This window comes from Xenia sp. Carnegie-2017, unplaced genomic scaffold (assembly GCF_021976095.1).
Source record: "Xenia sp. Carnegie-2017 unplaced genomic scaffold, XeniaSp_v1 HiC_scaffold_6, whole genome shotgun sequence".
NCBI classification, from domain to species: domain Eukaryota; kingdom Metazoa; phylum Cnidaria; class Anthozoa; order Malacalcyonacea; family Xeniidae; genus Xenia; species Xenia sp. Carnegie-2017.
The window spans coordinates 3555169-3578494 of NW_025813526.1; the positions used below are offsets into that span (position 1 = coordinate 3555169).

At 34.5% G+C, this 23326-nt stretch overlaps 2 protein-coding genes, 4 non-coding genes and 1 pseudogene across 6 annotated transcripts; 1 reads left to right on the forward strand and 6 right to left on the reverse strand.

Moving 5' to 3' along the window:
• Nucleotides 1-2960: 2960 nt before the first annotated feature.
• LOC124456905 lies at nucleotides 2961-3537 on the forward strand. Its single transcript, XM_047007214.1, has 3 exons — nucleotides 2961-2979; nucleotides 3015-3122; nucleotides 3197-3537. Exons 1-3 carry the CDS (start codon nucleotides 2961-2963, stop codon nucleotides 3535-3537), a joined length of 468 nt encoding a protein of 155 aa, XP_046863170.1.
• A 9643-nt stretch (nucleotides 3538-13180) lies between these two features.
• Nucleotides 13181-14220, reverse strand: LOC124458181. The gene is made up of 2 exons (XM_047008247.1): nucleotides 14098-14220; nucleotides 13181-13991 (listed from the first exon to the last, which is right to left on the reverse strand). The coding sequence occupies exons 1-2, from the start codon at nucleotides 14143-14145 to the stop codon at nucleotides 13296-13298; spliced, it is 744 nt and encodes a 247-aa protein (XP_046864203.1). The 5' UTR covers nucleotides 14146-14220; the 3' UTR covers nucleotides 13181-13295.
• Nucleotides 14221-19481: 5261 nt separating this feature from the next.
• Nucleotides 19482-19600, reverse strand: LOC124458609. The gene has a single exon (XR_006953320.1). It is a non-coding gene; the product is annotated as a 5S ribosomal RNA (ribosomal RNA).
• Nucleotides 19601-20344: 744 nt separating this feature from the next.
• LOC124458623 lies at nucleotides 20345-20463 on the reverse strand (annotated as a pseudogene).
• Nucleotides 20464-21204: 741 nt separating this feature from the next.
• Nucleotides 21205-21323, reverse strand: LOC124458543. The gene has a single exon (XR_006953256.1). It is a non-coding gene; the product is annotated as a 5S ribosomal RNA (ribosomal RNA).
• A 738-nt stretch (nucleotides 21324-22061) lies between these two features.
• On the reverse strand, nucleotides 22062-22180 carry LOC124458583. Its single transcript, XR_006953295.1, has one exon. It is a non-coding gene; the product is annotated as a 5S ribosomal RNA (ribosomal RNA).
• A 734-nt stretch (nucleotides 22181-22914) lies between these two features.
• On the reverse strand, nucleotides 22915-23033 carry LOC124458638. Its single transcript, XR_006953328.1, has one exon. It is a non-coding gene; the product is annotated as a 5S ribosomal RNA (ribosomal RNA).
• Nucleotides 23034-23326: the final 293 nt, after the last annotated feature.

A 23326-nucleotide genomic window follows, 5' to 3' on the forward strand; every position in this document is an offset into this window, starting at 1 on the left:
GCAAACTAGTAATTAGGCAACAACAATGAAAACATAAGTTAAGATAATGTAATGAACGTTTTTGGTATCAAAGGCAAGCAGCACTAGTTTTAGCAACACACAAATGTTGGTTTGGTACTCTTAATGAGAAGTGAATATTGTCGAGGAATCACCGAATCAGCTCCTGCAATCAACCAATGGCTGATATATATTGTGTATATTGTTGTTAGGAAAATTTTCGGCTATTGTAACGCGTGAATTTACCTGATTTAACTGCTTGAATCTCGGCCATCTAGTAAAAATAAATAAACAATTAGATAAAAAAGTTTGTCAAAAAATCTCGCTTTATCACCAAACAATAGCGAGCTAAGCCCTGTTAGTTCGTTAGCAAACCAGTTTTAATTATAAATTGCTTCATTTATCAATATGTTTTATGTAAGGATTGTGAATTTTATTTGCCTTAAATGTATTAAAACATGCTTTGTAGTTTGTAATACAAGAAATCCTTTCGTACCACTTTTAGGTTACACAAAAAACATAACTGTTAAATAATAACTTGTTTCCCCGGGCGTTTAGCGTTAGAAGCGTTAATGCTTTCAGAATTTTTATCATTTGTAATTTTGTATCAGTACTTTTGATTTTACTAAACCATTACGTGTACTCACCTTACAAATTTGAACACCCCAAGTTGGTTTAATTAAATATCACGTATCACCGTAGAATACACCGAAGAATCGATATGGTTTGCCTTGAAGTCGCTTAAAAAGAGAAAGCTCGAAAAACGAAAGCAAAGAATGTGTAGTTAATCTGCTCAGATATCATATTTCTAGTCATCAAACGCTTATTGGCTTACCAACCAATTAACGGAACTTGCCTGTCAAAACAGCTTGTAAGATTGACATTCAACAGGCAACAATTTTTTTCAACGGAAACAACAGCGCTGCAGCGCACATGTGCTGATATTGCGCAATAATTTCTCGCGCTGCGCGGCAAATTTCACAAATGCGCGGCGAACAAGAAATTTTTTAAAATCTGCGCGTCAGGACGCGCATTTCTCCCGAAATTGCGCAAGCTAGATCTAGGTTGCGCAAGACATACTTTCCAGTCTGGCAGCAGCACCTTTTCGTTTGGGTTTTTGTAGTTTTCCTGGACTAACATGAGATCTATCATCGCCTGACTCGTCAGATTCGTCCGCACATCGTTTTGATGTGAAAATGCACGTCACGCGTCAGTGTGGCTGCTTGCAGGCTGCGCCCAGGCTCTATGACGCGCCAAGCATTTCTTTATTGCGTTAAAAGGAATATTCGCTTGTATAAATAACGTCGTGCAAACTTTGATTACATATATTGGCAAATATTTAAAAAAGCTTGCTCTATTTACATTTATTCTCATCCTCGATTTACATTTATTCCATATAGCTGCATTTACATTTATTCCAATGCTGGAGACCATTATTCTGTTGTTGAATTTAAAATATTCTAATCTGATTTTAAAATGTCCTAATTAAATTCATAATGCTGCGCGCGCGCGTCGAACCAAAACATCATGGCCGACAAACGACAAAGTCTTGCAGCTGCTTGTGAACAGGCTGCTATTGCTCTCCGTTCAATTCAAAGTATAACCAGCGAAGATGTTCAACGGATTGCTGCAACTACGTCTAATACTTCAGATGCAGAAGCAGAGAATCTAACGTCTATCCGTGCTGAATTGGCGCAAAGGTTTCCAAGCTATCGCCCATCGCCATCGGCATCCGGAATTTCTGTTCAAGGCAAACATAGCGATTCAAATAGACAAAACAAGAAAAGAACGTGGACTACTAGAACAACAACCAAAAGAGGAAGACCTAGTACATCTGATATTGTCTATAGAGATTTAGTGATCATTCCCAATCCTGAAACGACAAAGGTCCCAACACATAAGGCTCGTGTAGCACTTGAAAAAATAGACTTATCGTGTCAGGTTTTCCCTTTGACCGATCTTGGGATGCTGCCACCTTAAAATGCAACATTGAGCTACAACTACCAAAACGTCATGTGCTTTTTGAGTATATGAAGGTAAGGTTGTTTGGAATCCAGCATATCTTGACTCAATAGCCAAGGGGTTGTCCTGTATCCACTTAGTACTAACTTATTTAAACTTGTTCAAATTTTAAACATCCCTCTTCTTGTTTGTACACAATGGTAGTTTTTTTCTTCAAGTTTGCTAATTTAATAGTCTTAAACCTTGGGTGAAAGTCAGCATTTATTTTTAAAACCAATGTTCATTTGATGCTAAGCTCTCTGATTTCTGTAATCTTAGCTAGTATGTATAAATTATTGACCTGCATAACTTTTAAAATATGTGAAAATTGTGTTTTTATTTAGGAAACCAAAATTAGATAGCTATTTGTACATAATAGCAGATTAACACCCCCTTCCTATTATATATGCAAATGTAAGCATTTATCATCCACCCCCCCACATGCTTTTATTACATACGTATGAAATGGGCAAACCCCTGCATGACCAGTCTGTATCTCCAATGTTGTGAAAGTTTTACACACCAAAATCTTAAAATTTTATTTATGGGATCATGGCTCATTTTGTCAACACCTTGTATGATCCTGCCAAGATCATGATTCATCTTGACAAGACTTAGGAAAGATGTTTCAAGGTCTTGGCAAGGTGCTTAAGCTGTGAATGCTAATTGGTGATTGATTCTTATGTTACACAATAATTGTTATCAAAACTTTTATTTCACCCATACTTTTTACAGGCATGTTATGGAGAACTTGTCAAACCCAAGTTTGCTAATGGATGTTCAATAAATGCAGATGCTTTGCTGAAAGTCTCTGGACAAGGTGCTGTGTATGTTCGTTTATTGGAAAAGCATGCTGTGTTTGAGTTAGATTGTAGTTCTTCTGACTCTGATGGTGAAAGCCTTATTCAAACTACAATGAATGTCTGTAAGTTAAAACTCACGCTATTATTTATTTTATTACTATGGTGCTAAAATTTGGGTGCACATATAAAAAATACATTTTCTTTAAAAATTAGGTACAAGTCGTGCTAATGACAACAATTATCAGGAGGAATTGTCAACACCAGTCACAACACCAACTATTAAGAGCTCTTCCTCTGAGAATTATCAAACACCATTTGAAGGTAGCATACATATTTAGGTATACCTAGGAACTACTATATTCTATTTTTTGACTGTATGTTTTCCCCAATTTCAGAATTTTTGGTGAGTGATGGTGAGTTTGTTGCATCTGTTGATATTCAGTCTGATACAGCACCACAAGTACTTGCTACTCCTGAAGTCATTTCTACATCCAATCTTCCTGTGTCATATGCAGCACAAGAATCGACAGATGCTATACAAGAATCGACAACCATCACACTTCACAGATCCAATCTTAGAAAGGAGCTTATGTTGATATTTCTTGATGAGGGCATCTTGAATAAGTTTGTAGTTGTAAAGATGTTCAATGATCATGGTAATGAAGAGAAAGGTGATGGTGATGGAGTTTTTCGTGATGCTCTTTCCCTTTTCTGGCAGGACGATACATTAGCTTGATGTTAGGAAAGATGAAAGAGTTCCGTGCATACGACATGATATGAACAGAAGCCTTTGGAAGCTGTTGCTCGCATTTTTCTCAAAGGATATCTTCAAGCGAATTATTTTCCTGTCCAAATATCTCAAGTATTCATTGTGTCTCTTCTTTTGGCGAAAATGCTATTTGTAGAGAGATGTATTTGGAATCCTTTAAAAGGTACATCTCAAGGGCAGAGGCTGAAGTTATTGAGAAAGCACTTTCGCAAGGATTATCCTTGGATGATGATGATTTTAAAGATTTCCTTACAGCCTTCGACTGCAGAAAGGTTGTCAAAGAAGAGAATCTATCTGATATTTTGATTTAATTGGCTCATAAAGAGCTCGTTCAGAAGCCAAAATATGTTGCAGATTGTTGGGAAACTATCCTTTCAAAGATTAAGATGTTTTTTCCAACAGTTGATACTTTGGAAATGCATTTCTCAAAGTTGAAACCTACATCAGCAAAGATTTGTAGAATGTTTATTGCAAATCCAGAAAGCTCAGCAGAATCAGAAAGTATGTCGCATTTGAAGAGATATGTTAAAGGATTAGATGATTCTTTGTTACGTAAATTTCTCAGACTTTGTACTGGTTCTGATGTTGTCATTGTTGAAGGTATTAAAGTCACATTTACATCACTCGCTGGAGCAGGGAGAAGGCCTATTTTTCATGCATGTGGCTGTGTAATTGAACTACCTTCAACGTATGAAGACTTCTGCGATTTTAGGCAGGAATTTACCAACATCTTGAGCCAGGTGGATATAGAAATGGACCTGGTATAGACGAGAATGTTTATTAATTCTTTAGACATATTATTTAATGTTAAGGACTAACTCGTATGTATACATACAATGATACAACTACATGCACATATGGAGTTATTGTTCAATTGTTTATTTTGAGCGTAATTTTGTTTTACAACTTAGTTTGCTATATTCATATATCAACCAATATTTGTTTGAAAATTGTTGCCAATGTACTGCCTGTTACCTAGTATTTCTTCAATAAGATTTACCGTTTGTAAATATGCCATAACACCGTCTCATGATTCAGCATTAAAGTTTTCTTTTACAAAGGAAATGCCATCATTGTTCAAACCAGTATCAATCACAGGAACTGTCACTTGGTAATCTGCACAATCAACATCAAGTTGAACTTCATTGTCAACACCATAAGCTTGCATCTCTGCTTCATTTGAAAAGCTATCAACACCAGTGTAACCTGAATTTAAACTTTTCAGTACACCTAGAGTAAATAACTGAATTGGCGAACGATTGTGCTCTGATGAGAGTGGGTGGTGTTGCCATTGCTCAACAAACTCTTCAACTGATTTGTTTATTCTTCTTTTAAATATGAAATGAAGTGCAAACATGTGCACTTCGTTTAAAGGATCTAAGAGTCCTGAATTCTCCAAATCATTGAAAACAGATGCATAAAAGCACAACACTCCAGCATACACATCTCTCTGTATTCTTTCAACTCTGCAGTTATGAACAGAGCTACCAGTAATGATACTACCCCGATTTAAACCTCTTTGTTCCAGCATATAAGTAGCAACTCCGAAATTCTCCATGCCATGGTCACTACGAACTCTTGACGGCAGTCCATACTTCTCACTCCTTCCTTAAATTTTTCTAGGACTGTGTTGCTTCTATTGTTATCTGCACAGTGCACATAAACAAGTAATCGCGAGTAACCATCAATGCAGCAGTGCACAACAAACCGATATCTTATTAACTTATGATTGCCGTCTATGTGCCATAAGGCGTTTGGGCAAGGAACTGAGTATGTTCGTCGATAGATAACTGGTCTCCATCTTAATGTAATACCAATTGGATCTACTCGCCTTAAACTGTCTCGTACTTTTCTTCGTTGGACACGTATGTGTCTACCTCGCAAGGCTCCCACCAGCTTACGCTCACCAATATTTGGAGTTAGTTTTTGTATATCTTTAACGACACTATCCAAATCTTCACTGGATATTTGAGACCATTGTAAGTCATAGTCTACATTTAGACCAAACTCTTCTCGCTTTCTTGTTATTGTAGTTATACTAACACCTAAAATCTTGGCAATGGTTCTCCAATTAAAGTGTAAAGATGTTAAAAATTCCAGTTGTTCTTTACTGACTTCAATTTTAGGACGACCAGAACCATTACCTAACTTTTTTTTTCGGCATGAAAAACCCAAATACGTTGTACTTGGCCGTTGGCGACATAGAATTCCGCATATTTCATCATTTCTGAGATGTGATCAGTCAACATGCGTAACGTTGCTGATGCCTCTACCAGTCGCCTAGTTAAAGCCTCCAAGATCTCCTCGTGTGCACTTTCTAAACTTTCGTCAAGATGGTAGACTTGACTAAATATAGATTTAAGTTCGTGAAAGAAAATATGCAATCCTCGCTCATTGCGCTCTTTCGGATGATTTACACTACCACTTGTCGCCATTTTGTTTTATCTTAATGAGCGCGCGCAGCATTATGAATTTAATTAGGACATTTTAAAATCATATAGAATATTTTAAATCCATATGGAATATTTTTAAATCATATGGAATATTTTTAAATCATATGGAATATTTTTAAATCATATGGAATATTTTTCAATCCATATGGAATATTTTTAAATCCATATGGAATATTTTAAATCCATATGGAATATTTTAAATCCAATATAGAATATTTTTAATTGAAGATTCAGATATATTAAATAAATCGAATAAAGATATGTTCGGCGCGCCATACAGGCTCCCCCTGAACTCTGAAACTCGCAATGACCAAGCTTGATGCATTATGCCGCCGCATGGCTCGTCAATGCGATCAAGGGAGACGATCCGATCGTACTATCTGATGATTTGACACAAAGGCACTACACTAATAATTATGTCTACAAAAATTTATAGACTCTTTAAGGATTTCCATTTTATTTATCTTGAGATATACGAGAAAAATCGTAAGACCATGAGATTTACATCAAAATCGTGAGTCTCACGATAAAATCGTGAGACTTGGCATGTCTGCAAATATATTTATCATTTTACTACTCATTGTCATATTAGTTAATTAGGAAGAATTTTGCACTAAAAATATTGCAAACAAGGCATTTTGTTCTTCTGAACATACGATCTTCACATATGTGTAGGAAGAAAAAAAAAAGATAACGGTTATATCAATTTATTTGTTTCAAAATTATTTTGACAAGGTAAAATCTTCACTTATAATCAACAACTTGCTACCACACGTTCTTATGCTATCATCATGCTTGTTTTACACGTTCATTGCTTAATTTGAGGACTTCTGTGAGACACCTATTTTATTATTGAGGTTTGATGTTTGAGCAACTAAGACAAAGTACATATCATTTGATACTATAATGTAGGTTTTACTACTAAGGGTATAAAAGAGCAGGGAGGAATAACACACATTAGTTAAGCAAATCACTTGATAATATTGTAATATAGGTTCTAGTGCTAAGGGAATAAATGAGCATAAAGGAATAACACACATTACTTAAGCAAATCACTTGATAATATTGTAATATAGGTTCTAGTACCAAGGAAATAAAGGAAAGGGAGGAATAACATACATTGATTTCTTTTTATAATATTAAACTTTACAAAAGAACAAGGACAGGCCATTATCTAAATTATTGGTGTAAAATGTTTAATTGACGTTATAACAGACTTCAATAATTTCAACAGGTCAGAAACTAATGAACAAGGAGTTATGCTTTAACAGTTGAGTGTCTTGAACCGAAAATGGAAGTTTAAAATTAAAAACCTTACCAATATTTTTCAGTCACTGACAGCCAGCAAACAACACATATACTACTTAACTAAGTGACAAGTTTGTGCAAATTCATAATCACTGCAGTAAAACTGAACAGGTGATCATTTGCAAATTCTATAATTAAATCAGAGTAAAAAAAGAAATTGTGAAAATACATGTGACAATTAAGTAAAAATTATACCACTCTCCTTTAGTTTTTCTTTTTGACATGGTTTTTGTTCGAAACTTCTAATTATAGCAACTTGTTCGTTTTTGGACCCCAGAGTTAAAATAAAAAGTAACAACTTGAAATTGAAGAACGAAGACGAGCACATCGCTTGAAAAGGAGGGAATACTGAAATCCAATCCCAAATTATGCTTGGCATTGTGACGGCTATGATAAAATGAAGCCTTTCGGATTTCCAATACATGGTTGCATTGATGGGTGGAGTAGAAAGATACTCTTGCTAAAAGTAACTAGATCCAACAACCACCCAGGTGGTATAGCCAGTTTTTATTTAGATGCTGTCGAACATTTTGGTGGATGTCCTGTTGATCTGGTAACAGATTTAGGCACTGAAAATGGAATAATTGCAGCCATCCAATCATTTTTCCGGGATGATGCTGACAGCCATCGTTATGTCCCGTCTCCTAGAAATCAAAGAATTGAGTCGTGGTGGGGACTATTCAGAAAGCCGTGCTCATCTTGGTGGATAAACTATTTTAAAGATCTAGTGGATCAAAGGGTAGTTGATCTCTCATCAGAGTTAGATATGGAGTGTCTTTGGTTTTGCTTTTCGGATGTGATACAAAAGGTTTTGGACGAAGTGAAAGAGCAATGGAACACCCATTATATCAGAAAATCACGTCATGATACTTTAAAAGGCAGACCTGACTCATTGTATTATTTACCTGAGCTATGTGATGGTGACAATCACTTTTTACTGTCGGTTACTTCTACCGAAATTCATTATGCTCGATCGCACATAGTGGAAAGTGAAAAAGGAAACATATTCCAAGAATATTTCAACTACGTGTTACAATCTTGTGATGTCGACAAGCCAAGAGATTGGAAACAGGCAACTGAGCTTTACAATACTCTTCAGTACTATGCAAAGTAATATACTTGCCGACATTCAATTTCAACAGACTGCATGTAGCTATAGGCAGGGACGAAGCTAGGATGTTAAGTGGGGTGGGGTGAATATTCAAATATTCAACTCTGCCCTGCTGATTTGTTTTGAAATTATAATCACTAACAAAGCAAATCAGCAAAGCAGAGCTAAATATATGAATATTCACCCCCTCCCCACTTAACGTTCTACTAACGTTCTAGCCACTGGCCATAAGACAAATTAATCTAATATATTTTGTTTATACAAAAAATGTAGGTAGTATCTTCTGTAGGTAGCAATCACATTTATCTGCTAACATAAAAATTAACAAAGTGTGTAGTAAATGTTTCCTCACTAACAAGCATTTAGTAAGTACATAATTTTGAAAGAAGTAAAATTAAAAGGTGCCGTTTTGGTGAATCAAACAAAAAAGTAACCATTCCATAATAATCAATTACTGATAAGGTGTTACTGATTTAGAATGACAAGTTTCATCTTTTCCCAAAACTCTGACCCTTACAGTAGGCAATCATGAAAACGTGCTTGAATCTTCACTTGTTTTCACATGCTCAACTGGTAATGTAATGTCTCTGCCACATGATCCTACAATTGGGAAACAGATTTTATGCATGGTATTACGTGACATACAATCATGATCAAAATGAACTCCGATTCTTAACTTTTCTCCATTAATAGGTACATGTTTTTGTCTGGTGAGCCACCCCAGAACTGATGGTGTTAGATCTGCAGACAGGGAAGTGATCCTTTCCATGTTGTCTTGCATGTTACCAAGACTATCTTCTCCATCACTCCATGTCAGATCTTCTACATAGCCTGTTAAATTCTGGTCTTCCATGCTCATTAGCACATCTTGAAAGAAGTCAATCATTTCCTCTTCAATCACACGCCGCGAGCGTTGAGATAGAGGAGACGTTTGCTGACGATGCTAACCATAACAGTACCAACGATATCATCAACATGCTCTTTATCAATCTTGCCAGTGTACTCGTGCTCCAAAATGACATCTTGCATCAAAGTCGGGTTATCTTTGATGTTTTTTATCAGTGTTTGCTCATGAGACGTTAAATGTTTTTCAGGAATAAGTGCATTCATGTTGAAATTTCCTAGAACAAGCATATCATAAACACAATCATCTAGGAAACATGGCGGAGGACCTCCTTGGGCGATGCTAGTCGCAACAATTTGCCCACATGAATAAAATGTACCGTTGTGGACACTGAGCATTGAATTTTGGGGGCTTCCATCTGGAAAAACATTCTTTCCAATTTCGTTCATGATATTTGTAAAATATTCCTTTGCCATAGCTCCATTATCAATGCCCTCTTCTCCTGCAAAATGCACCATCACTCGGTTCTTAGGACTTTTTTTCTTTGCTACATGTTGCCAAATAGTGACTACTACCCCTTCTGATAACAAAAAAGAACTGTTCGGACAGATTAGTAGTCTTTTCTAAGGCTTGCACAATTTGTTCAACACTTTGGTAACTCGTACTATCATCTGCAGTTGTTTTTGAGTTTCCACAGAAATTGTCCAAAGTATCTTTGACTGAATGGTATTCTTCATCTGGAAGTGAGGAGCAGCTACTTGGAGCATCTGGAACTTAGGAGCAGCTATTTTCTCCAGCTAAAACAACATTTTCTACTATGGTCACCTCATCTTCCCATTGGGTGTTAGATAAACTAATGTTATCATTTTCAAATTGATACTGTAACTTGATTGCAATGGTTTCATCGTCCTCTACTACAGACTTTAATTGTTTTCTTGCTGGTTGACTAAGTTCATCATCAGTATCAGACTCCTTATCTTCCTCGCTCCTTCTTACATCATCTTTACTGCAAACATATAAAGTAATGCGTTTATAATCTTTCCCACTCTCTTCCTTGTATCGTTTTGCAGAAAAGAACTCCTTCGTGCCAGTCAAAAACAAAGCTTCTTGACCATCTGGATAAACCAGAGTTTATTCTTCCTGTTCGATGAATTCATTAGTGTGATAAGCTTTCCACTTTTCAATGCCTTTTGACCGCACTTCAGTGTAAGGTGCTTGATTTGAAATTTTGAGAGCAACTCTTATTCCTCGTTTTGCTTTTAATTTTCTTTCTTCTTGATTCCATTGAAGCAGTCCAATGAATATCACAACATCCTCATCTTTGCCTTTTCCTTTGTCGAATTTTTTCTTCCATTCACTGACCTTTTTGTAATCAGAAAATGATTTTACTCTTCCCTTGCTTTTAGCATCAAAGTAATCGCTCTTGTTTGATGACTTTACATTTTGTGCCAGACTTGAACTGGTTGAAGGGAGAACATCACTTGATGAAGATAAACAGGATCTTTGATGCAATTCTGTTAAGAGATGTACAATATTATAAAACATAAACAAGCTAATTGTTTTTATATTCTTATAACTTCAATGTTTATGATTATATTGAGTCATGTTTTATAAACAATTAGTAATGCATAGTCAAAATTAAGAGCTTCTTTCTTTTTTGGCAATTTTCCTAATTATTTTACTTCTTTTTAAAAACATCACTGGTGAAAAAAAATGTTTTGTAGCTAATTTACGGCATTCATCTCATTGAAAAGCACTGAATGTACTTTAAATCAACTAAGTGCTCTGAAATTACTTTGGAATCAATGGAATGCTTTTGTATCTCTTTTATTTTCAGTTAACATTAGTCATTACTAGACTATCAGGCCATTGCGCATCCAATCCACTTATTTCGTCCTGTGATGAAAATATTTCATTAACCAATCATTGCGAAAAAGCCGCCCGCATGGCTCCCGATCTGTAGTTCAAAACTTTCATGCTGACTACGCCACTGTTGACATATTATTCAATTATATTGTTTGAAAAATTAGATATAACTTACCTATTCCACACTGTGTGCAAAATTTGGCATTGCTTTTGTGCTCTGTGCCACACATACAACAAAGTCTCGCACTTTCAAAATAACTTTCGCCTTCGTTTTCCGCCATATTATATGTTTATCAGTCCCAGTCTCTTCGAATACTGCTCTTGTGCCGTGAGATTTTGTGTGTGCCGTGAGAAGTTTTGTGTGTGCCGTGAGAGATTTTGTGTGTGCCGTAGGAAGTTTTGTGTGTGCCGTGAGATTTTGTGTGTGCCGTGGGAAGTTTGTGTGTGCCGTGAGATTTTGTGTGTGCCGTGGGAAGTTTTGTGTGTGCCGTGAGATTTGTGTGTGCCGTGGGAAGTTTTGTGTGTGCCGTGAGAAGTTTTGTGTGCGCCGTGACATTTTGTGTGTGCCGTGACACCTGTGGGCCACCGTAGAGATCCATCGACATGGCCAAATAATTCCTTAGCTTCCAATATGGCTTTCATTTGGTATTTCCATATTTGCCAGTTTTTTGCGCCTTCGAGTTTATCAATTGACAGTTTGTCTTCTTGAGCCATTACAACACAATAAATCGCACACGATTAAATTTTACTTACTGTTGCCTAGCGTTAGCGAATACATGCTAGTTGTTTGCTGTCATATTATCATTTATTAAATACTTAATTGACTGTTTACTTGGCCTATATAAAAGCCAGGTCTGTCTAGTCATTCTCTAACAGGAAAAATTTCTGATATTTAAAATTGCTAGGTATTCTATAATTTAGCCACACCTATGTGTGTATTTCAGCCATTCGTGATCGGTGTGCTGCTATCACTTCTTTTTTGCTTGGTCTTGGAGTAGGTGCAATATTCTTTGGAAGTTTAACATGCTTGTCTGATGGTTGAGGATTCATGTCCACATTGAACTCTACCACATCATCCATCAGTTGCAGTACAAAATCAAAACTTTTTCTCCAACACTGGTTTCACTATCCATTTTTTACGTCCTTTTGGGAAGACCACCTTATACCTTTTTTCCCCTTCTTCCTTACCTCTGGTGACTGTTGCTTTCCTCCTTCCAGTGTTGGAGTTGTGATCAATCACAGCTAGTTGAGTACGGGCCACCATTCCCTTGTATGAGAAGTGTTTACGTTTTGGTACATATTTTAGCAGCAAGGAATGGTAGACCTCAAGGTTGCCAGTATGGTGAAATTCTGTAAGCTGTTGTATATCTTTTAAAAGCTTTCTATTCAGAACAACCTCCTCCAATGCTATATGTGGGGCAGATCCAGCCTGCAACCATTTCGTTTTTCCTTCTTTGTTTCTAGATAAAGGGCCATGTGAACATTTGCAAAAATGTTTGCTATTTCTCCAATTATGTTTGTTGACTATATGATGTAAAATGGACACCCATTTCTCATGGAGCACTTCAGCATTTCCCTGACAACTTTGTGCACACCACCAAAGGTGATTTGATACAGACTGAATCCACTCTAGTAGCTCATGATTTTCTTTTTTCTTTGCCTTCTCTGTCAATTTTTTTGTCACCCACTTTGAGAGATGCCAAACATCATATTGGTGCACTATGGAAGGGTACCTCTTTCGCATTTCAGAGGTTATTTGAATGTGGCGGTCAGTTGTCAATGATCTCACTTTCACACTTTGCTCAATGACATTGTCAAGTGCTCTTTGGCATCCTTTTTTCTCCATTGCATTAGAGGATGAAACTTCAGAGACTTGAACAAGAGAAAAGTCAATAATTTTCTCTGAAGTTTCATCCATTAAGGAATATGTACCATATTTTTGCTATGACCAGGACTGTCTGATCTACCATCACCACATAAGTCAACCGGTTTCATTTTGTTTTTGATGGTTTCAATAATTTCTTTTTGTTGTTTTTTATAGACATTGTCAATGACTGGGAAGACAATCTTATTTTGAACTTCATAAAACTGATCTTTATTTACAAAGTTTAAATTAATTGCATTTGCAAATTGCTTGGTGGCTTCATAGGTTACTCCAGTCATTCATGATAGTTGCAGCAGGAATTAAAATATTACCTGCTGGTTTATTGTGCAAATATGGTTGAGACTTCCACTGATAAGTATGATTATTGCTACATGTTGTTTTTATGGCAACCATACTACCAATATGGGACTTCTCAATCTCACAAAGAGAACCACATATTCCACATGTTGCGAACAGCTTATCAAGCATGCTTTCAAAGACAATGAATTTTCTTTGATTTTTTAGTTCCTCACCTTCAGATTCCTCATCTGTATCTTGTTCCTCAAGATAGGTATAATCATCATCACTATCTGATGCAGCAATATCATCACTGCTTCCTAAAGAGATTTCTGAATCAGATGATATAATAGGAGTTGTTGTGATAGGAGTTGTTGTGTTAGGAGTTGTGGGGGATGTTACTGGTTTTGGTGTACGACTTGAAGAAACTGCATTTAAAGAGGGGGCAACATTTTTTGAAGCGTTTTTATTTTTTAATGGTTTCCTTTTTCTTTGTGCAAGAGTTTGTATGGCAACTGTCCTTTGTCTCGGTGTATCACACTGTGCTTCTGCATTAATGAAAACTTTTGGTTCACATTGAATCTGGGCATCCTTGGACAATGGACTGGGAGGCTGATCTTCAATGCCTGTTGCAAGATTTGTATCTTCATCTAGTGATTGTATTATGCTTCTAACTTCCTACAAAATAGTCAAACTTCTCAACCAAGAGAGCACAAAGCTAATTGTTTAAAGAACAGTTCAATAACTTCAAATATAATCTATATGGTTGCAATATCCTATTTACCTCATGTCTTGCAATTCTATCTCTCATTTGTTCTCTTCTGTGTGACATTTTTCGCTCGGGTTTACGATTTAAAAATGGAAATATCGATGGTACACTACTAGGTTTTAATATCTTTTTCGATTTCATGCCAAATATCTCCTTTAGAGAAGTACTAAAGCAATCTGGGGTGAAATGGTCGCTACATACGTAACATGAATGTGGCTTCGGTATATTATCACGACGAACCCGTGCAAGCCATATTTTTTGCATTGTTGAGTCGTTTGGCAATCGATGATACGATACATCGCTACCTTTTGTTTTTCTAGATCCGTTAGTGCAATTAGGCACCATGCAATGTGGCATTGTTCCGAAAAATTTAAAGTAAACAAAGTAATTGTAATTGTGTCGCTTTTCCTGATATGTTGTCTATTTGAATATATATACGCTCCCGCGAAAGCGCGCAGTGACGTCACGAGACTTTACCGCTGCTTGATCGCAGGTTCGCTCGCATGTACATAATAGCTGATACAAAATATACAAAATTTCGTGGTTTCATCGCTTTATATCTCGACTTGTATTTAACTAGAAGATATAATATTTGGTATATAAGGTAATAAAAATATAATCTTTCATTTGGGCAAAAGTTGTTCCGAACTCTGACTTCCCCTTTAAGAAAACAACAAGAACGTATATATATCGTACAACTGAGCCAGCGATTGTATAGAGCTGCGCCCGCAATGTCATATTAAAGTAATACTTGATAACAGTAACAAAATATCCAACCCAGTCTCTTCCTTAAATTAACTCTATACGCTGATTGTGAAAATACCCTCAAAGTGGCCCTTTTTATACTAGAGACAGATCATCCGTCTGAACGAATCATCCGTCTGACAGATCATCCGTCTAAGTATAAACACGAGACGAACTATCCACACAAAATTCATATAGACGAACGAGACGAACTTGTCAATTCGGAGGCCCGGCAGCAAACGTCTATGGCGGAAAATTCAAATTCAAAATGGCGGCAGAAATGCAATTGGTGAAGCATTTATCTCGAAAAAGAAAATTAAATAAAGAAAGATTATTTTTGTGGCAAAGAGAGAGCGTTACACGAGCAAAGCGTCGTTTCGAAGATGAATTAGCTGATGAGATCGAACTAGCGCTTGCTGCAGCATCATCTGTTATTTTTCTCACTAGAAAACAAAGGAAGGGCAGGCGTCCTGATGAGCGCAGGAGAAATACTTGGTGGTCTGAAGGCTATCAATCTAGGAGCGATGCAGTATTCAAGAGGCGCTTCAGAGTGTCTCGTGCGACGTTTGATTTTCTTCTAAACGAAATTGGTCAAGAAATTGTTAAACAACCAACTCGAATGAAACCCCATCCAACAACTCTTGATACACAATTGGCAATTTGTTTGTATCGGTTGGCACATGGAGTTACCTATCTAACAGTAGGAGATTTATTTGGTGTTGCTGCATCAACTGCTTATTGCATCTTCATGGACGTTTGCAAAGTGCTGGTCAAGATCTTGTATGACAGGTTTATTTACCTACCAAAGACAATAGATGAATGGACACACGAACTCCAAGGGTTTCTTGAAAATTGGTAGTTTCCATGTGTTGGGGCATGGGATGGCTTTCATGTATATGTTTCGAGTAGATTGAAGAATTTTTATAGTTACAAGAAGCGATATTCTGTTACTAATATGGGGTTTATTGGATATAATAAAAGGTTTATGTTTGCTGCAGTAGGTGCACCTGGCTCAACTCATGATTCAAGGCTTTTAAAGAATTGTGAAGTATACTCAAAAATTGAACATGGCAAAGTGCTGCCAAAAAAATCACTGAACCTACAACCCTATGGAGAAATACCACTTACAACTGTTGGTGATTCAGCCTTTCCATCCCACTCGTGGTTGCTTAAGCCATACAAAGAAGGAATGCGAGAACCCCAAAAAAGGTACTTCAACAGGTGGCTTTGTTCTGCCTGAGTTCTTTGTTCTTTCCATCCCACTCGTCAACGTATCTGCGGTAAAATAAAGGTTTGTTGTTGCTGTAGTTATTTAACCAGTTTCGTTCGTGAAAACCCATGAAAATGTTGGCTAGAATGGGTGCCAAGGGTGAGCCCATACTTACCCCGTCAATTTGGTCGTAGTACTTAACGTTAAATAAAAAATGAGTCTCGGCCGTAGCGATGTTAAACAATAGTTTTAGTTCTGTTCTGTTCATTTTGAATGTAGGGTTATTGGTAAAAATTAAATCAATAGCAATGTCTATGGTTTCGGTCAGTGGTATGTTGGTAAAAAGGCTTTCAACGTCAAAAGAAATAAAGAATTTGTCATGTGGAGCGTTAGTGTTAAAAGATAAAAAATCATCGACAAAACTAAAAGAATCTTTAGCAGAATGGTCATTAGGTATTAGGGGTTGGAGTAAAGAGCTGAGGTATTTGGCTAATTTGTAGTTATACGAATTGATTGAAGAATTTATAGGTCTGATAGGAGGTATGTCATTGATATTGTTTAATTTATGAAGTTTAGGTAAACCATATAATCGAGCTGGCTGTGAACCTCTAGGGTACATTTCTTGAAATGATTTTTCGTTAATAGAGTTCTTTTTCTTTAAGTTACGTAGCAGTCGTTGTAATTTTGCTTCACGGGAAATTGTAGGATCATGATCGAGTGGTTTGAACTTAGATAAATTGTTAATTATAGTGAGGCAAGAGTTAATGTATATACCTGACGATCCATAATGACTACACCATTGCCTTTGTCAGGTTTAAGAACAATGATTTTGTCATTATTATGAATGTTCCTTAGAATTTTATGTTTCTTCAGGTCTTTAGGAGTTGGATGGTAGGAAGTTACGTACGTGTGTGCCAAGTGACCAAGTTCCGTTTTTAGTATTGAATAGTCCTCTTGTTTGATAAGTTTATTTCTTAATGAATAGTGGATTCGTTCGAATGTTGCCAGAATGTCGGAGGAGTGGATTTTGGAGGTTTGATGCTGAAGTTGAGACCGTTTTTAGAGCATTAAGTTCATCTTCGCTAACTTTACAGATGATAGGTTGGTGACAGTGTCTTTGTGAGTGAATGGTATAGCCTTGTTTTGGTCAAATTATTTAGTTTCTTACGGTGTGTCGAAAATATTTTGTTTAGTTGTTTGTCGACATTCTTTTTGAGGGCTTTATTCAAGATATGCCAGTCAATTGGGTTAAGAAAGCTTTTGATTTCTTCTGTTTTGTTCGTCAGGTCCCTATCCAGTGTCCGTAGTTCTTTAGATCTCTTCGTTATCGTAGTTCGTAGTAAACGCTTTCGAATGTGGTATGTATCTCGATTGTCAACATTAGGCAGTGGAAAACACAGGAACTTTGGAAAAACTCCAAGTGAATTGCAATCTTTAAGGAAGGCGACATCAAGTTCAGCCTTGCGTTTCTTAATTGTAAGCTTTTCATAATTTCGAAAATTCGACAAGGAAACCTTTCCATGATAATTTTACCAATAACCCTACATTCAAAATGAACAGAACAGAACTAAAACTATTGTTTAACATCGCTACGGCCGAGACTCATTTTTTATTTAACGGTAAGTACTACGACCAAATTGACGGGGTAAGTATGGGCTCACCCTTGGCACCCATTCTAGCCAACATTTTCATGGGTTTTCACGAACGAAACTGGTTAAATAACTACAGCAACAACAAACCTTTATTTTACCGCAGATACGTTGACGACATTTTTGTATTTTTCATAACAAAGACGAAGCATTACTCTTTACGAATACATCAACAAACAACATCAAAACATAAACTTTACATACGAAACCGAACAAGACAATCAGTTACCCTTTCTTGACATCTTACTAACTAAATCACATGAAAACTGTATGACCTCTACGTACCACAAACCAACTTATACAGGACTACTGACTAACTTTTTAGTTTCACACCATTAAATTACAAAATTGGACTGATACGAACACTGACCGACAGAGCACGGAAACTTAACAACACAGACATCGGCTTTCAACGTGATTTAAAGAAACTAATATTCACTCTCCAACGTAATTCTTTTCCTTTTCATTTCATCAACAACACTATACAACACTATTTGGACAACAAGATAAGCACTGACTCATCTAACGCCACAACTAACACTAACGATATACAACAACCTGACAATAAACGTTATTTCAAACTACCTTACATAGGTGATTACTCACGACACACACAACGCAAACTCACACAAATCATTAAACCCTACTGCACTGACATTGACGTTAAACTTATTTTCGCACCTTTTAAAATAAAATCTTTATTTTCGTTTAAAGACCCACTTCCTGAACTTTCCAAATCTATGGTAGTTTATCAATTTTCATGTGCGGGATGTAATTCCCGCTATATTGGTGAAACTTCTCGCCAATTATCTACCAGGATAAAGGAACATACTCACACAGACAAAAACTCCACTATCTACAAACATCTTCAAGCCTCTCCTTCATGTAAAAACAAATTCTCACCTTCCTGTTTTAAAATCATCGACAGTGATCAATCCACTTTCTCACTCAAAATAAAGGAAGCTCTACACATTAATAAAACTAATCCCGATTTAAATATCCAAGTTCACCACTACAATACTATATTTACTTTATAATAACATTTTTTGTTATAAGTTCTTAATACTTATTTTTCTTTGCCTTTTTTGTAAATATTTTATATTTAGTAACTGAATCATAATCCTATTCATTGTAATTAACTTATTCATATCATATTACGTATCATATTACTTAACACTAACCATTCTGCACTGAAGATGGCATTCTGATAATGTCGAAACATGTTTGCTCTCAAAAAAATCGTCGTTTTTCTCAAGTGTTTTTTAAAAATGTGAACATTTTACACTCTGGTTGCTTTCATTTTGGAATACTAATGCATAACTTATGTATTTATTTTAATGATCAATATTTCTTATTTTGTTAGAAGTATCTAAAAATCAATATTCCATGGTAGTCAGACCTCCTACTCTTTTATTTCCTGAATAAGGCTTATTTTTGTTGATTTGATAAAGAACTATTTTTCTTTTTGCTGTATGCTGGTAGGTATTTGATAAAGTAAGAAAGAAGTGTTTTAAGGTTTACATTATTTATAAAATACTATTAAGCATGAGTTTGAATTTGTCTTTTATCGATGAAAAAAATTAATTGTTGAATATTTATTTGAATTATCCAATTAATAACACATTTGACAAATATTATGTAAAACTAAATCTAAAAAGGAAGTTGTAACTTCTTTTATAAGTTTCTTTGATGTTACAAAAACAAGAATGTTTTGAACAGTGGCTTTTTGAGTTTTGAATATTTATGCATTTGTTTTTGATTTGATTTACATATTTATAACAGATATGACTCAAAAAAATCTACAACAGGAAGTATTCCTAGGCAGTCACCCATCTAAGTACTAACTTCCCCCAACAAGGCTTAACTTTGGTGATCAGACAAGAACCAGTGCTTTACTTGTGGTTTGGTCGTAGCTAAAAGTTAATGTTAAAAAAGGGTTTTCTACTTTACATTATGTATAACATAGTTGTAAACATGAGTAGTAAGTTCTATTTTATCGAAGAAATAAAAAAACTGGGTTATTTAGAATGTATTTGGAATGTCTCATCAATATCAAATTAGAATAAAATTTTAGCGAAATTTAAGGTGTATAGAAACTTTTGTTTAGTTTTATACATATTTTGAATTATGATAAAAATGTGAACATTTTACACTGTGGATGCTTTCATTTTGGTACACTAATGCATAACTTATGTACTTATTTTAATGATCAATATTTCTTATTTTGTTAGAAGTATCTAAAAATCAATATTCCACGGTAGTCAGCCCTCCTACTACTTTATTTCCGGAATAAGGCTTATTTTTGTTGATTTGATAAAGAACTATTTTTCTTTTTGCAGTATGCTGGTAGGTATTTGATAAAGTAAGAAAGAAGTGTTTTAAGGTTTACATTATTTATAAAATACTATTAAGCATGAGTTTGAATTTGTCTTTTATCGATGAAAAAAATTAATTGTTGAATATTTATTTGAATTATCCAATTAATAACACATTTGACAAATATTATGTAAAACTAAATCTAAAAAGGAAGTTGTAACTTTTTATAAGTTTCTTTGATGTTACAAAAACAAGAATGTTTTGAACAGTGGCTTTTGAGTTTTAAATATTTATGCATTTGTTTTGATTTGATTTACATATTTATAACAGATATGACTCAAAAAATCTACAACAGGAAGTATTCCTAGGCAGTCACCCATCTAAGTACTAACTTCCCCAACAAGGCTTAACTTTGGTGATCAGGACGAGAACCAGTGCTTTACTTGTGGTTTGGTCGTAGCTAAAAGATAATGTGAAAAGGGTTTTCTACTTTACATTATGTATAACATAGTTGTAAACATGAGTAGTAAGTTCTATTTTATCGAAGAATTAAAAAAACTGGGTTATTTAGAATGTATTTGGAATGTCTCATCAATATCAAATTAGAATAAAATTTTAGCGAAATTTAAGGTGTATAGAAACTTTTGTTTAGTTTTATACATATTTTGAATTATGATAAAATGTGAACATTTTACACTGTGGATGCTTTCATTTTGGTACACTAATGCATAACTTATGTACTTATTTTAATGATCAATATTTCTTATTTTGTTAGAAGTATCTAAAAATCAATATTCCACGGTAGTCAGCCCTCCTACTACTTTATTTCCGGAATAAGGCTTATTTTTGTTGATTTGATAAAGAACTATTTTTTTTTGCAGTATGCTGGTAGGTATTTGATAAAGTAAGAAAGAAGTGTTTTAAGGTTTACATTATTTATAAAATACTATTAAGCATGAGTTTGAATTTGTCTTTTATCGATGAAAAAAATTAATTGTTGAATATTTATTTGAATTATCCAATTAATAACACATTTGACAAATATTATGTAAAACTAAATCTAAAAATGAAGTTGTAACTTCTTTTATAAGTTTCTTTGATGTTACAAAACAAGAATTTTCAACAGTGGCTTTTCGAGTTTTGAATATTTATGCATTTGTTTTTGATTTGATTTACATATTTATAACAGATATGACTCAAAAAAATCTACAACAGGAAGTATTCCTAGGCAGTCACCCATCTAAGTACTAACTTCCCCCAACAAGGCTTAACTTTGGTGATCAGACGAGAACCAGTGCTTTACTTGTGGTTTGGTCGTAGCTAAAAGTTGATGTGAAAAGGGTTTTTACTTTACATTATGTATAACATAGTTGTAAACATGAGTAGTAAGTTCTATTTTATCGAAGAATTAAAAACTGGGTTATTTAGAATGTATTTGGAACGTCTCATCAATATCAAATTAGAATAAAATTTTAGCGAAATTTAAGGTGTATAGAAACTTTTGTTTAGTTTTATACATATTTTGAATTATGATAAAAATGTGAACATTTTACACTCTGGATGCTTTCATTTTGGAATACTAATGAATAATTTATGTATTTATTTTAATGATCAATATTTCTTATTTTGTTAGAAGTATCTAAAAATCAATATTCCATGGTAGTCAGCCCTCTTACTACTTTATTTCCCGAATAAGGCTTATTTTTGTTGATTTGATAAAGAACTATTTTTCTTTTTGCTGTATGGTAGGTATTTAATGAAGTAAGAACGAAGTGTTTTAAGGTTTACATTATTTATAAAATACTATTAAGCATGAGTTTAAATTTGTCTTTTATCGATGAAAAAAATTAATTGTTGAGTATTTATTTGAATTATCCAATTAATAACACATTTGACAAATATTATGTAAAACTAAATCTAAAAAGGAAGTTGTAACTTCTTTTATAAGTTTCTTTGATGTTACAAAACAAGAATTTTCGAACAGTGGCTTTTCGAGTTTTGAATATTTATGCATTTGTTTTGATTTGATTTACATATTTATAACAGATATGACTAAAAAAAATCTACAACAGGAAGTATTCTTAGGCAGTCACCCATCTAAGTACTAACTTCCCCCAACAAGGCTTAACTTTGGTGATCAGACGAGAACCAGTGCTTTACTTGTGGTTTGGTCGTAGCTAAAAGTTAATGTGAAAAGGGTTTTTACTTTACATTATGTATAACATAGTTGTAAACATGAGTAGTAAGTTCTATTTTATCGAAGAATTAAAAACTGGGTTATTTAGAATGTATTTGGAACGTCTCATCAATATCAAATTAGAATAAAATTTTAGCGAAATTTAAGGTGTATAGAAACTTTTGTTTAGTTTTATACATATTTTGAATTATGATAAAAATGTGAACATTTTACACTCTGGATGCTTTCATTTTGGAATACTAATGAATAATTTATGTATTTATTTTAATGATCAATATTTCTTATTTTGTTAGAAGTATCTAAAAATCAATATTCCATGGTAGTCAGCCCTTACTACTTTATTTCGAATAAGGCTTATTTTTGTTGATTTGATAAAGAACTATTTTTCTTTTGCTGTATGCTGGTAGGTATTTAATGAAGTAAGAAAGTGTTTTAAGGTTTACATTATTTATAAAATACTATTAAGCATGAGTTTGAATTTGTCTTTTATCGATGAAAAAAATTAATTGTTGAATATTTATTTGAATTATCCAATTAATAACACATTTGACAAATATTATGTAAAACTAAATCTAAAAATGAAGTTGTAACTTCTTTTATAAGTTTCTTTGATGTTACAAAACAAGAATTTTCGAACAGTGGCTTTTCGAGTTTTGAATATTTATGCATTTGTTTTTGATTTGATTTACATATTTATAACAGATATGACTCAAAAAAATCTACAACAGGAAGTATTCCTAGGCAGTCACCCATCTAAGTACTAACTTCCCCCAACAAGGCTTAACTTTGGTGATCAGACGAGAACCAGTGCTTTACTTGTGGTTTGGTCGTAGCTAAAAGTTAATGTGAAAAAATGGTTTTTTACTTTACATTATGTATAACATAGTTGTAAACATGAGTAGTAAGTTCTATTTTATCGAAGAATTAAAAAACTGGGTTATTTAGAATGTATTTGGAACGTCTCATCAATATCAAATTAGAATAAAATTTTAGCGAAATTTAAGGTGTATAGAAACTTTTGTTTAGTTTTATACATATTTTGAATTATGATAAAAATGTGAACATTTTACACTCTGGATGCTTTCATTTTGGAATACTAATGAATAATTTATGTATTTATTTTAATGA

Bases quoted from the DNA above. Each gene is read 5' to 3' on its own strand.
- LOC124456905 (XM_047007214.1), top strand. The intron at 3,123-3,196 runs GTAGCATACATA...CCCCAATTTCAG, and splicing joins TTATCAAACACCATTTGAAG to AATTTTTGGTGAGTGATGGT.
- LOC124458181 (XM_047008247.1), bottom strand. From the start codon at position 14,145: ATGTCACACAGAAGAGAACAAATGAGAGATAGAATTGCAAGACATGAG. The intron at 13,992-14,097 runs GTAAATAGGATA...ACTATTTTGTAG, and splicing joins ATAGAATTGCAAGACATGAG to GAAGTTAGAAGCATAATACA.